The 13497-nt window shown below is 43.2% G+C and overlaps 1 protein-coding gene across 11 annotated transcripts in view; it reads left to right on the forward strand.

The window, feature by feature from the left end:
- NCKAP5 (NCK associated protein 5) overlaps positions 1-13497 on the forward strand; it is a 588547-nt gene that overhangs the window by 244559 nt on the left and 330491 nt on the right. For 2 of the 11 annotated variants that reach the window (XM_083404698.1, XM_083404702.1), the window contains exon 1: positions 4521-4685. The exons of 8 other annotated variants lie outside the window; for them this stretch is intronic. In XM_083404698.1, coding sequence (XP_083260824.1) covers positions 4537-4685 — 149 coding nt within the window. In that variant the 5' untranslated portion in view covers positions 4521-4536. Of the gene's footprint in view, positions 1-3649; positions 4218-4520; positions 4686-13497 lie in introns of those variants that run through there. One more of the 11 variants, XM_083404699.1, reaches the window with a different exon arrangement.

A 13497-nucleotide genomic window follows, 5' to 3' on the forward strand; every position in this document is an offset into this window, starting at 1 on the left:
TGGAATCCTCTTGCCACTGTAGGACAGCTTTCTCATCTCACTTTTTTAGGTCCCAGTGCACTGGGCAACAAAACTTTGCACAGTTCTATACTGGTTTTTCAAAAATAAATAAAACAAAATTTTATGCAGGGGCTTCCTTTGTTCTTTTCTCTAAATAAAAATTGGGATGGTTGGGGAAGTTAGTGAAATCTGACAGTAGTGAAGAAGAGGGTTAAGGGGGTAGGGATACAAGGAATAGGTGGGGATGAGTAATTTTACTGTTTTTATAAAATGAATGAAACTTACACTAACAAGATTGCTATTTCAATATGCGTGCATACATACACAATCCAACCACCCAAATACACAAGTATTACATAAGACTATGCAAATATTTACTGCATAAGGCAAGTACTATAAAGATCAATTAGACTTCATGCTCTTTTATAGGTTACATAGACTCTCTCCCCGTGTGTGTGTGTGTGTGTGTGTGTTCTGCCCTTGTGTACAAAAGAGCATTGGAAATTTAAGATGAGTTTCTAGAAATTTATTATTGTTGAAATTTCATTTGATGAAGCCATGTTTTAAGGCAGACTTTCTACGTGATGTCTTGGAGGTGCTGAACTTAGGTTCCCTTCCACTGGAACTAAACTTATCTCTGCCCTGCTCTAGTTTTTAACAGGTCAGGAGAGCTCAGTGGACCATTCTCTATTTTTACAAGCATTTTTCTTCCACAGAAGCCATGTCTAAGAATTTGTGGTTCATATTATGATGGACCTTAGATTAAAGAGCAAGGTGCTAGCAAGAGTTCTCTTCCTTCCTGTATTTGAAAAAGTGTAATGGTTTTTCTCATTAATAAGGACCCCTCTGGATCAGACCAAAGGCCCATCTTGCACAGCATCCTGTTTTCACAGGGGTCAACTAGATGCTCATGGGAGTCCACAAGCAGAACATGAGTGCAACAGTATCCTCCCAAACAACAAACAACATTTAGCAATTTTTGGCTGACCGACTTCACCTACAATTTTGTCCATTACATTGGGCAATGGCCAGGCCTCAGTACCTGCATGAACAGAGCTTTTTCTTTTTTATCTGGCTTGATTCTAAAAGCCATCACCAGTACATCTCTGGATACTTACAGGATCAATCCCCTACACATTTTTTCCCTAACATGAAAGTTGAGGAGACAGTCAAGTTATAGCATGATTTCCTGTTGTGAAGTTACATGATGTGAAAATAGTGTACAGTATTACCAGACTTTTGAGATAACATGCTGTTATTTTTAATTTGTTAGATGCTATCTACAGAAAAGAGTAGAAATTGTTTTAATTGAGGGCTGTAGTTGGATCCCACACTTTTCTATGAACATTTGTAATAAAGAACCATGTGTGGGCAGAAGTATTTGCTTTTTCTCTGGACCAACTCTGCTGTTCCTACAGGGAAGTCATGCTAGCTAAGATGGAGCCAAGCAGATCCTTTTTACAAATGTTATTGGAGGACCATGAATTTGCTTTGTCCACCAAACAACTGTCATTGGTAGGATGTAGCGGACAAAATCTGCTTTCATAAAATCCATGCTGACTGAATGCAATCTTACTTTTATCTCATTAAGCTGCATTAATTGAGCCCCACATCAGTGTTTCCATTACTGTACCCAAAATCAATGCTGAGCTAACTGGCTTGTAATTAGCAAGGTAACTTTCGAAGCAAGGACTATTGATAGTATGATAACAGTTTGTTGCAATGGCATTATTATTTTTTATTATGTCAGAGGCTTAATGTACTGTGAATCCAATTACGAACTTTGATGTTTATTAACTGAGGACAAGGGAAACTGTGCTCTGTAGCCACAACCCAGTAGGTCACTTGTGCATATATATGACTTTATTGTCTCTAAATCTGCTCTTCCGGGGGGTGTTGGGTGTTTATGTATTTAAATTTAGATGCATGCTTAAGTGCTTTATCGAACTGGGGCCTGGATTACTCTACTTCCTTCCTTATAGCTTAGAAACTATGTTTCTGCCGTTTTATTTGGATTAGCTTCCTTATCTTACATTCCTTTGCCACTTCTAGCTCACTAGTCTTATGTGCATCTTTTATTTCTCCAGCAAGAGACATTCTCCTAATTGGCAAGAATACAGAGTCTTTTACCAAAATGTCGCCAAGTTCCTTCATTTGACATTTAATCTAAATAAGTAGACCTGGAAATCTTCCTGCAAGTAACTTTTATTTTTTTCTGCAGATGTAGCACAATAAATGTGTATACACAAGAATCAGCCCCCCCCCCCAACAAAAACCGTTCTAAGCATTTTTGCACTTATCACTGCATTATAGTAAGATGTAGTTACTAGGCAGAAGTTCTTCACCTACTAGTAGTGACTTTTTTTTTTGTCTGCTTAGAAATAAGATCTGCACGCACTTTTATAAAATACTGTGGAGATGAACATTCCCCATTCAAACACAGCATCCACATGTAGAGGGGCCCCACTCTCTAAAAGAGTCCTGTTTTCATTGCCTTACTATGCCATCCAGGCAACAGAACAGCCTAGAAAACAAGAAGTTTCCAGAGCCCAAAGGAGTCACTGCACTCACAACAGTGGTACCTCGGGTTACATACGCTTCAGGTTACAGACTCCGCTAACCCAGAAATAGTACCTCGGGTTAAGAACTTTGTTTCAGGATGAGAACAGAAATCATGCTCTGGCGGCGCGGTGGCAGCAGGAGGCCCCATTAGCTAAAGTGGTGCTTAAGGTTAAGAACAGTTTCAGGTTAAGAATGGACCTTCGGAACGAATTAAGTACTTAACCTGAGGTACCACTGTATATAGCTTTGGAAATTCCACAGGACCCTTCCCCTGAAAGTCTGAGGTGCCTTAACCAGAAAGTGAACCACTCAATGTTTTCCCCAAAGCCAAACTCCCTTCAACTTCCTTAATATTTACAAACTCTTCCACAAGACCCTTCCCCTTCCACAGGACCCTTCCCCTGAAAGTCTGAGGTGCCTTAACCAGAAAGTGAACCACTCAATGTTTTCCCCAAAGCCAAACTCCCTTCAACTTCCTTAATATTTACAAACTCTTCCCATTAGCACCATTGCCCCCCACTCCTGCAACCCAAATGTCCTTTCGTACACTTGCTGTTACTTGACGTTAGGCAAGTTTGCAGCATTAAAAAGTACACAACCCTGTCAGTTTCAAACAATGCATGGGGGGGGGGGGCTCGCACTTCCTCCTCACTTCTTGAGGAAAAAAGAATTAAGGCTGGCATCTTTCGCACCAGCTTGTTCCTCCAGAGCAAAACTGGTAATCAGATTAAGGTGCAGTAATTGTTGATTTAGTTAATTAGCAGGAGGGGTTTATTGGGGGAGGGGTTGACAAACGGAGCTGGGAACAGAGGGAGCTCTTGCGTGTGTGTCTTTTTTGTCGTTGTTGCAAAGTGGGTGTTATGGGGGGTGGGGAGGCACTTCTGCCCCCTCCTTCCCCCAGCCCAGCGCCTCTCTTTCCCCGCTTGCCTCTTACTTCGCAGGCACCCTAGTTCCCAGCACACAATAGCAGTATTTCGCCGAGAGCTCCCCTCACGCCCTCCCTCCCCTCACCCCCCTGCCTGCCTGCCTGCCTCCCTCCCCCTGACTTCCCTAACCCCTGCTGCAGGCACAGATTTGTCAGAGCCATTCAGTTGAGACTGATTATGATTGCAGCAGATGGGCTGGATTTGACAGCCCCGATCCTAAGCAGTTCCTTCAGGGCGGCGCGGAGAGTCGATAGGCCCCGGCCGCGGAACCAGCAGTTCTTGCACACGGTGGTGGCCGCCAGAGCCCCCTCCGCGCGTCCCCTCGAGGAGCCGCCGCCGCCGCGCCTGAGTGGCTCCCCTCCCCGCGGCAAGTGTGCCACCTTCCCACCCCGCCGCCTGGCCGGCCCTCCCCAAGCACATGCGAGGCGGCGGCGGCGGCGGCCCTGCCGCAGCCCGACAAGGAGCGCCAACTAGAGCCAGCCCGGCAGCAGGAGCACAACAAAGCGGAAGAAGCGGCGGCGGCGGCTAGAGCAGCGCGAAGAGGCGAAGGCGGCTGATGCTCCGGGGGCCCCTCGCTGCGCCGCCGCCGCGGCCATGGGAAGTTTAGGAACTCGGGGCCCGCCGACGCCGCCAGCGACGGGCTCCTGCGAGGCTCCCGGAGGCCCGCGAGGATTATAGAGGCCCCGCCCCTGGTGCGCGCCTGCTGCAGAATGCCGCTCCGGAGAGCAGGTAAGAGGCGGACGCCGACGGCGGGCCCTCCTCGGGCCTCACCTCTCTTTCTCACCCCCCCTCCCCGGCTTCCTCACCTGCTCGCCTGCCGGCTTCCCGCTCCAGTTCTGGACTGGACCCCGCCCTCTGGCGTGTGTCCCCCCCCCCCCGGGCCGGCGTCTCCTCCCCTTCACTCCTGGGTTAAGGGCGAAGTACGGGAGAGAGGTCGTCGGGGGGGGGGGTGTGCAAGCCGGGGGGCGGACTTGTGCGGGAAGCAAGATGGGAGAGCAGCTGACACGGGCATGCATGCTGTTTTTGCAGAGGTTCACGCGTGCAGTGCATGCATGCACGCGAAGAGGCCGGCTTGCGCGCGGGCGCTTGGTGGGTGCCTAAGTTGCATGTGCACGGCGAGCGTGGGCAAGTGCATGGGGGCAAAGCGTGCTGCGTGCGTCGACGCCAGCGTGGGCGGCAGCTGCTCCACTTCGCAAGGTGATTTGGATGGAATGCCCTTCTTCCCGACAATGGAGCATTGGGGAGATGTCGTTTGTAGGTGTAAACACGTGCATCTATATGTCTACGAGTGTGTCTTATTTTCTCCTCCTGATTATCTGTAGGAACTCATTTGTCTGGTCGTTTGTTCTTTAACCGCTATGCAAACCGGTGTCACCCTCGGCACACATGCTACTTTGCAGATTAATGCACAGACACTAGGTCTGAGCAGCAGTGCTAGCCGGCTGCCAAGTTCTCAACAGCCTGTACAGGACTAGCATTGCTGTTAAACATGTGGTGAGGGGGCAACATGTGGGGCAAGGGGAATGGCAGCCAGACAGCTGCTGCATAGCACTTTGGCAAATCGGGATTAAGCACAGTGGCCCTGTTGATTTCCGAATGGACGGAGTAGTTAAGTCTACAAATAGGAGACACTTGCTTCTGTCAACTTCCTGCTGTTGATTCTGTCATTTGGAGTTCCTCCTGCTGCTGTCACTACTCCACCAGTTTTCTGAAGCTCCTGCAACTCTTGCCCTTTTCTTGTCCTTTCATAAAATACTGCCGTGGAATCTTTGCTCCGTCTGGCCCAGCATTTCTGTCCTTTCTGCTTTTTGTTACTGTTTCCATTTCTTCCTGCTGCTATCCGTTGCCCTTTCCCTTGCCTCTCATTTTCCTGTTCCTTCTGCTGTCCCTGCTCTGCTGTCCCATCTGCTGCTGCCCCTCTTTGGTCACTCCTCCTTTTTGCTGCTGCTGTTGCTGAGGAGGAGGAGAGCCCTACAATTGTATGCTCTGTTGCTACTGGCAACTGCATGTACCGAATTGCTACGCATCCATAAGCAGCTTAATTCTGATTGATAGCAGAGAAATATGATATTTTTTAGGATGACCAAAGAGAGAAAGGGGGGTGGGGAAGAGAGACCAAAGCTTTCTGTGCTCACATGTGTGTGTGTGTGTGTGTGTGTGTGTGTATTTGTATATAATTTCCATGATTCAGATTTTTTTTAATCTTGGGGGTTAATCCCAGCGGCTTCCTCCTTGTGATCTGGCTGGTTTATCTAAGCTGTTGGTGTGGTTGCAGTAGACCTTTATTTCTGCTCTTCATTATCTATGCCTCTGTTGGTTCAGATAAATGAAGCTTTTCAAGTAAATTTACTTCTGTGCTTGAGCACTGAAACCGACCTATCTTACTGACCCAGAAGGATTCTTTAAAGCTCTCCGGAAGCAATTTGTAAAGAAACCAGCTCACTCCAGATAATAGAAATATTAATTTGCCTTTCTTTCCACCCTTTCTTTGCCTGCCCCTGTTCACCTTCTCTTTAAAAAAAAGGGCTACTTTTCTTCCCCCAAGTGCTGGAAGGGTTATGATCAGTGCAATTAAATATCCCACATGATCTGGTGAGGCATTAATTACACCATATGTGTTTTGTGGGTGATGGGGCTATAAACTGTCCAGCTACATCTTTAAACATTTTTTAAAAATTTTGCTAAACAGCTAGTTTTGTCTATGTACTTCGAGTATTTTAGTATAAAATGACAAAAAGTTGTGCCTTTTTACTGTTGTACCAAACTCTAATTCCCAACAGCTACTGCATCTAAGCTAAGCAGCAAGCAGTACTGTGTATGATGATCCTCATGCATTGTAAACATCGCTTGGTGTATTCATGATTCTATTGGTTAGAGTGCTAAAGGCATAACTGTAACTTTACATGATGTTGTATTGCAAGCCTGCATGCTTAAGCTTCCTGACAGGCTACTTTTGTAAGTGACAGAACTACTTAATATTTTAGTGATACTGCGCTACATAGATTTGGAACTACTTTACATGTTGCATTATAGAAAATCAGTATAAATGAAAAAGAGAAACGACAATTGTTTAATCATAGATGCATCATATTCAGAGCGTGCTGGTTAGTGATGGAGAGCTTAAATTGCATGGTTAGTTCTTACAACAAGTGCAATTAAGCATAAATCACAGTGAGAACTGTAGTGTAGCTATCATTTAATCACATATGATTAAGGAACCAATCAAACCATGGCTTTTTGTGGGAATTGGAAAGCTGTGGTTTTGAAGATAGTTGTTTCATCACAAATGAAATATTGTCTAGCATGTCTTCCTTGAAATAAATCCCATCATTTCTACCGGTGAGCACACATCATTCTATTTATGCCAGTACCATCTAACCTAGTCCATGTACATGGCCTGTTTCTATCCCTTAATTATGTTGCTTAGACCTGCTATTCAGATGTCATTAGATACTCTCACCCTATTTAGCATACTTATGACAATTGATACATGAACTGGTTTATGATGTGCAAGAAGCAGTTTTATACAAAGTTAGGCCACACGTCCATTTAGCTCAGTATTGTCTACACTGACTAGTAGCAGTTCTCCAGGATTTTGGACAGTGGACTTTCCTAGTCCCACCTGGAGATGCTAGGTATTGAACCTGGGACCTTCTACATGCAAAACATCACCTGCAGGCCTTCTCCATAAAGATGAGTTTATGGAAACTTTCCTATAGTGTCCTCCTATACAATACACTTGTTTGAATCCAACTGTATCAGTTACTGAAACCCACCTTTATTATGTTTCTTGTGGTCTGTCTGTCTGTCTCTTTTCATCCATTAACTCCTTGGCATATATTTGGGAACGGAAGGGCTGATACAAGACTATTATTGTCATTATTGTCATTATTATTATTATTATTATTATATTTTATTGGAAACTGGGTAATGCCACTTTGGGGACATGTAATTTCAGATGCCTATGCTGTGAGCAGCATTGTGACAAGTCATGTGTTGCTTCTAGAATGAACATTTTTACATTACTGCATCTGATATTCATTTTATAGTTATTCTTAACTGTGTTTTTGGCAAGATGTCACAGTACTGTTGTTCTCATCGTTGTGTTGATGAATAAATAAGTTGGCAGAAGGTATCACAAATTTTGCAGTAATTAAATATGTTGATTCCTTTACTGCATGGAAGCATATTTAATTTTAGTGTCCCAAGATCAATACTCTTCAGTATTGAGCTAAACATTTTAGGCATAGAGTTGCCTTCCCTATTTGCCTTCTGTATTCACTTGTAGTATAACACAATGGCTCAGTTTTCATGTTGCCATAAGGCAAACCATGGCAAACTGTGAACATCATCATCATCACTTTATTTGTATGCTGCCATTCCACAGTTAAAGACAATGCTCAAGGCGGCTTACAACATGACAAGATTTACATAATTACAAAAGTCATAAACAATAAATAAACCACATCAAAAAATACACAACCAAGTGGAAAACAATTTCCACATAAATAAAAATCTAAAACTAAGAATATAGCATTAATATAACAGTTTTAAATGACATAAGTAAAAAATAACAGCAATTTAAAGAACACACACACAAAACAACAACCAGAGCCCTCTCTGCCCAGTAGCAACAGCAGCAGCAGTTCTTATAGGCCTGTCAGACCCCTCCCTAGACCAGGTGGTGAGTGGCAGGACTGGGGCCCTCAGGCGCTCAGCAGGGGAGTCCTCCTGGATAGCAGCAGCAGCAGCAGTAGTTCTTATACAGCCCGCCAGGCCCCGCCCTAGGCAAAACAAGTTTCTTGGTACACAGGGTGAAGATTGTGGCCACTGATCGCTGCCTTACTACTAGGAGCCAAGCCAAACCATGACTTGGTTTAGCATTACATCCAAATCTGGGATCATGTATGTCTAGCTCCAAACAAAGCATGAGTGGCGAGCCACAAACAAATCTTGGTTACAGCTTGTGGTTTGTTTGGAGTGAGACCAAGCATGAGCCTGACTTCAGAAGTAATGCTCTTGGTAGTGCAGCAGCAGAAGGACTGTAAGAGGACCAAAGTGGTCACAATTTTCAAAATGTACACCAGCACACTTGGCTCCTTCATGTTAAACAGTAGTTTGGCATTCTATAATGTACAAACCATGCCAGGTGTGACCTCATTGTGCTACTCTCCCCTCCTTGCACCTACTTAAAGTCACTGTAGGGAAATGCACTATGCACTATGCGTGTCGCATTGCACATGTTCTAGCACACATTATCAGGAAACAAAGGCAAAGTAACATAGAGTAGTGGCAATACTTTGTTCTGCTCCTTTGTGTGGAAGTTATGTGTGTATTGACTGTGAGGCTGGTCCTACCTTTAGGCAAAGTGAGGCCATTGTTTCAGGCCATAGGTGCTTGGAGGCTCTCTGGATATATGCAGGAGCACCTTGACTGTTGGAGGATAGAGATGTGTGTGCTACATGGCCCATCCTGCACCCCATAGTTAACCTGGAAGATTCAACTTCCAGTCCAGTTGGCATTGTGGAACGATGGTAGTGCCATTCTATCCTTTATCACAGGCGTAAGTTTGTTTTGGCCTTGCCCTGATGGGCTACACCATTCCGCTTCAATTATGTGTGCTCATCAGTTGGGGATGCTTTGCATGTTGAAGGTCCCAGGTTCTCTTGTTAGAAAGAGACATGGAGATGATAGGATAGTCTCCTGTCTGAAACGTTGGCAAGGTGCTGCAAGTCAGAGTAGACAATACTGGGTTACATGAGCAAATAGTCTGATCTTCTGTAAGACAGTGTCCTATGTTCTTCCTGTCATTGTGCTTCCTCCATGAGCTGGCAATGCTGCATGTTTATTCAAGTTCTTATCCTTGCCATAGAAAAACAATGGATAATACACTGTCACCATGGTCTCAGTGGCTGAACTGGCAGTTGTCCTGTTTGTTAACTTTTTTTCTTTTTTTAGTTCTGGAGCTGTTGCTATTTTGACATTATCTAAAATCCTTTGAGGGGCTTGTTTTTGTTTTTGTTCTTTAATAACACAGCAGCCATTAAATTGTATTTATATATTCTCAGAGGAATATCGTCTATCTTTGGATTCCAGGTTGCTTGGAATGATGAAACGGTTATTTGGTTTGGAAGCTGAATGACATTGGTATCTGTCCCTGCTATAATGATGGGTGATGGATGATAGACGGAAATTAAACTAAAAAAAATCTTAATAGAGCAATCTACCCTCATAGGCAGCTTTCTCTGTTTCGATTTGCTTATTTTATTGCTGTTCTTCTTCAGAATTGATCTCAAGGCAGTTAATGAAACAATTAATAAAACTAAGTTAACAATATAAAATCAACAACAAAACAATGATTATAGTAACATAACAATTTATTTGGTAGATGATATAATAATCTCTGATTTCCATAACCTTGGGCAATCTAATCAGTTATGCCAAAAGTCCTGGGACAGCTCAGTTGGTAGAAAATGAGACTTAACTTGAGGGTTGTGGGTTTGAGCCCACGTTGGGCGAAAGATTCCTGCATCACAGGGGGCTGGACTACATGGCCCTTGTGGTCCCTTCCAACTCTACAATTCTGTATAAATGAAGGCTAAGTAAATGCATACATTTTCACCTGTGGTTGGAAGCTTCAAAAGGTAAAAGCTGTTGCACCACCATGGGGAGAGAATTCTACAGTTGGGGTGCTGCTACAGTGTAGGCCTACCCCATATTTCCATCCAGCAGGCCATTCCTGCTATTGATAGTGGCTGTCAGAGCCTGGGCTGGATGATTAAGGAAAATGCACTCTATCAGTTTCGGCACTGTGATCATCAAGCTGTGGAAGTGCAGAGTAATTTCTTCTCTTTGGTCTGAATTTAAAACATTTTTTAGTTCAGGACTGGCTAACCAGATATTACAAGTTGTCTCATTCCTGGCCATGCTGCCTTGGACTGATGTAAGTTCAGTGAACTTGACAAATGTGGATATATGCTTATGAATAGTTTTATTATACATAGGTTTTGTCTCTCTCTCTCTCTCTCTCTCTCTCTGTGTATACAGTGGTACCTCTAGTTACAAACTTAATTCGTTCTGGAGGTCCGTTCTTAACCTGAAACTGTTCTTAACTAGAGGCGTGCTTTCACTAATGGGGCCTCTTGCTGCCGCTGCGCCGCCAGCACACGATTTCCCTTCTCATCCTGGGGCAAAGTTCTCAACTCGAGGTAACTCTTCCAGGTTAGCGGAGTTTGTAACCTGAAGCGTTTGTAACCTGAGGCGTTTGTAGCTCGAGGTACCACTGTGTGTGTATATATCACACTTCTTTAGAAATAATGTATTAATTGCAGGTCTCAAACCAGTTTACTAGCATAGTCACTTTCATTTTTCTTCAGAGTAGATGGGATAAAAATTTGTCCTGTGCACCCAAAAACAGGATGCATGATTTAAAATATATATTTTTAAATTGTTGCTAAATTTATGTCATACATTCATACAAAATTTTATTTGTATGCCACCTTTCTGCAGTTCAAACTATTCTCAAGGCAGCTTACAACATGAAAAGAATACGTAACTACAACATAACAAAAGTAGTCCTAAACAATAAATACAACTTTTTAAAAAAACACACAATCAAAGTGAATGACTTCCATATAAATCACAACAAGATATAAAACAAAGATTCAAAAAAAAACCAATCAGCAGCAACAACCCCCCCAACAGTCCCCCAGCTCAAGTGTTTGTTCAGCAGCCTAAGCTTTTGTAGCTGGAGTCAGTCGGGCCCTGCCCTCACAAGCCAGTTAGTAAAAGGCCTGCAAGGCAGGGAGCAGGTCTTCCAGGATTCACAGCCAAGATGGTCTTGCTGCACCTAGTTGCTTTTCAGCATTTGAGGGGTAACCCCTTTCTTCCAATATCCATTTTGTGCTTACAATTTAATGTCAAAATTGTCCAAACAGAAAGCTTGTAAATATAATTTATTTAAAATAACTTTCAGCTCTGGATAATATCCTTGTTTCAAAGTTCATTAAGCCTAAGTTTCAATTTAGTATTTTATATGCAAGTAATTTAACCCAAAGGATTGACTGCATACATTTCTCGCCAAATGGTCACCTGTGGAAGTAAATAGAAGCTCTGTGGTCTCCTAATGTGCGTGAGTATGGAGCCATCATGGGACTTTTCTGCTAGCTAACAGTACAAGACATTGTGGGAACTGTTTGATGTGTAGGACTTTTGCCTGACAGTAGTTTACTTAAGATTATTATACTTTGTTTGGGGATTTGTATTTGCCAGGCACTATTGCATTTTTAGTTCCAGGCTTCTCAGAGTTATGGGACAGAGGGTCAACAAAAATTACTGTGGGATTGTCAGATGTGACAAACCAGATTTTCAAAGCAAATAGTTCATAACTGATAGCAATTTAGCATTCCTTTTTATAGGACTTGTAATTGCTTTTAGTGGTTCTGTTTTTGACTTCATCTGTGATGTCCATCCTGGTATCATGTTTAATAACAACATTAAAAACAAAACATATGCTAATGTATCACGAGAAAGGTCTGAAGATTTCCTCTGAAGTCGCGCAACTAAGCACAGTCCACAGTGGCATCATGAATGCTCTATGTGAAAGTGCCTCTCTTCATTCCTACTTTGACCCAGATGTTCTCCTCTTAGCACAGTTGGCAGTGGGAGAGAGGAAAATACCATGATTTGTCAACTAGCTGGAAGAAAATGGTTCTGCCCTGCTTTTGTGCCTCCAACAACAGTGTAACGTGCATGAATTAATCTGTGTAGACTTCAAAAATTAGTGGATGAAGCTTTTCATGGTTATGGAAATTACAACAAGCACAATCACGTCGTAAGTGCTGTCCATCCATTTTAAGGTAGAAATAAATTTGCTCTTGCAGCCAAACAAGATGTAATGCAGAAACCAGTCATCAGATCTTTTGACATTTCTTTCTGTGCTTCAGAGCAGCTGCAGAGGGGATTGCTTACTTGACTGGGGAAGCAGTGCTGGGGGAGTGTTTATCTTGTTGCCCTTCTGAATGACATCCCTAGTCTATTGGTTCTCCTGCTAAAGGAGTACAAGCACCTCTTGTTGGTTTGCACAATGAGACTTGATTAGGGTACATGGAGTCCTTAATAGCATTTGTGGTGTGGATAAATGATTTAGAAATCTTGTATGAAGTAATTTCCCCCCTTATCCTTAAATGTGTTGACTCATGAGGTTTTTAAATATATTATGTGATTGCAAGTACAAAAGGTAGAAAGGAGATGTTCTCCTAGGTGTGGCGTCTTCTGTTTGTGCAGACCAGGTGTTTTTCCAGACCATCACATTTTTTCCTAATGTGTTCAGGGTGCTCCTGAAAAAAATGCATATGTTCAAAAACAATGATGAGTCACAATTCTCAGTCTAGCCTATGCTCATAAGTTGTGAGGACAAAGGTACAAAGAAGTTGTCCCCAACCAAATTTGCCAACTAACGCTTCTTAGACTCTAAGGATTCTTTCCTTTGGAAGTTGGGTCAACAGATTTAATGGTGGCACCTTTGAGTGATAGGTGGCCAGCCCTGTCCACTGGGGGCGGGGGGAGTGGGGGAGCTCAAGATCTGGCCAGCCAACTGGATCCTATTCTCTATCCCTGCTGTAGATAAAGAGAGAGAGAAATGTGAGTAGATAAGTAATAAAGAGTGTTAACTTTGCTAAAGTAAGTTTTTAATAGTTACCTTTAAATGATACGGATAAATGCTTATGCATTTGTGTTTAAGGTGGGGGGCATCAGTGTCCTGGCTAGGATCCCATGTATCTATGATCAGTGTCACCAGGGCTTAATTTAAACCTCAGGATAACTTGTCTTTAGAACTCACCCTATGTGAAGGAGAATGCTGCTGTTTAGAGCATATGAAGTATTTTGAGAAGCACACTCTAGGGAATGCTCAAATACTGTGGCCTTCTCACACGATGGGAGACTCCAGAATTTCACCTCTATCATTAGAAACACTCAATATGGCTCTGAATGTCAGTTGCTGAGGAAC

This window comes from Podarcis tiliguerta (assembly GCF_965153285.1).
Source record: "Podarcis tiliguerta genome assembly, chromosome: 1".
Classification (NCBI taxonomy): domain Eukaryota; kingdom Metazoa; phylum Chordata; class Lepidosauria; order Squamata; family Lacertidae; genus Podarcis; species Podarcis tiliguerta.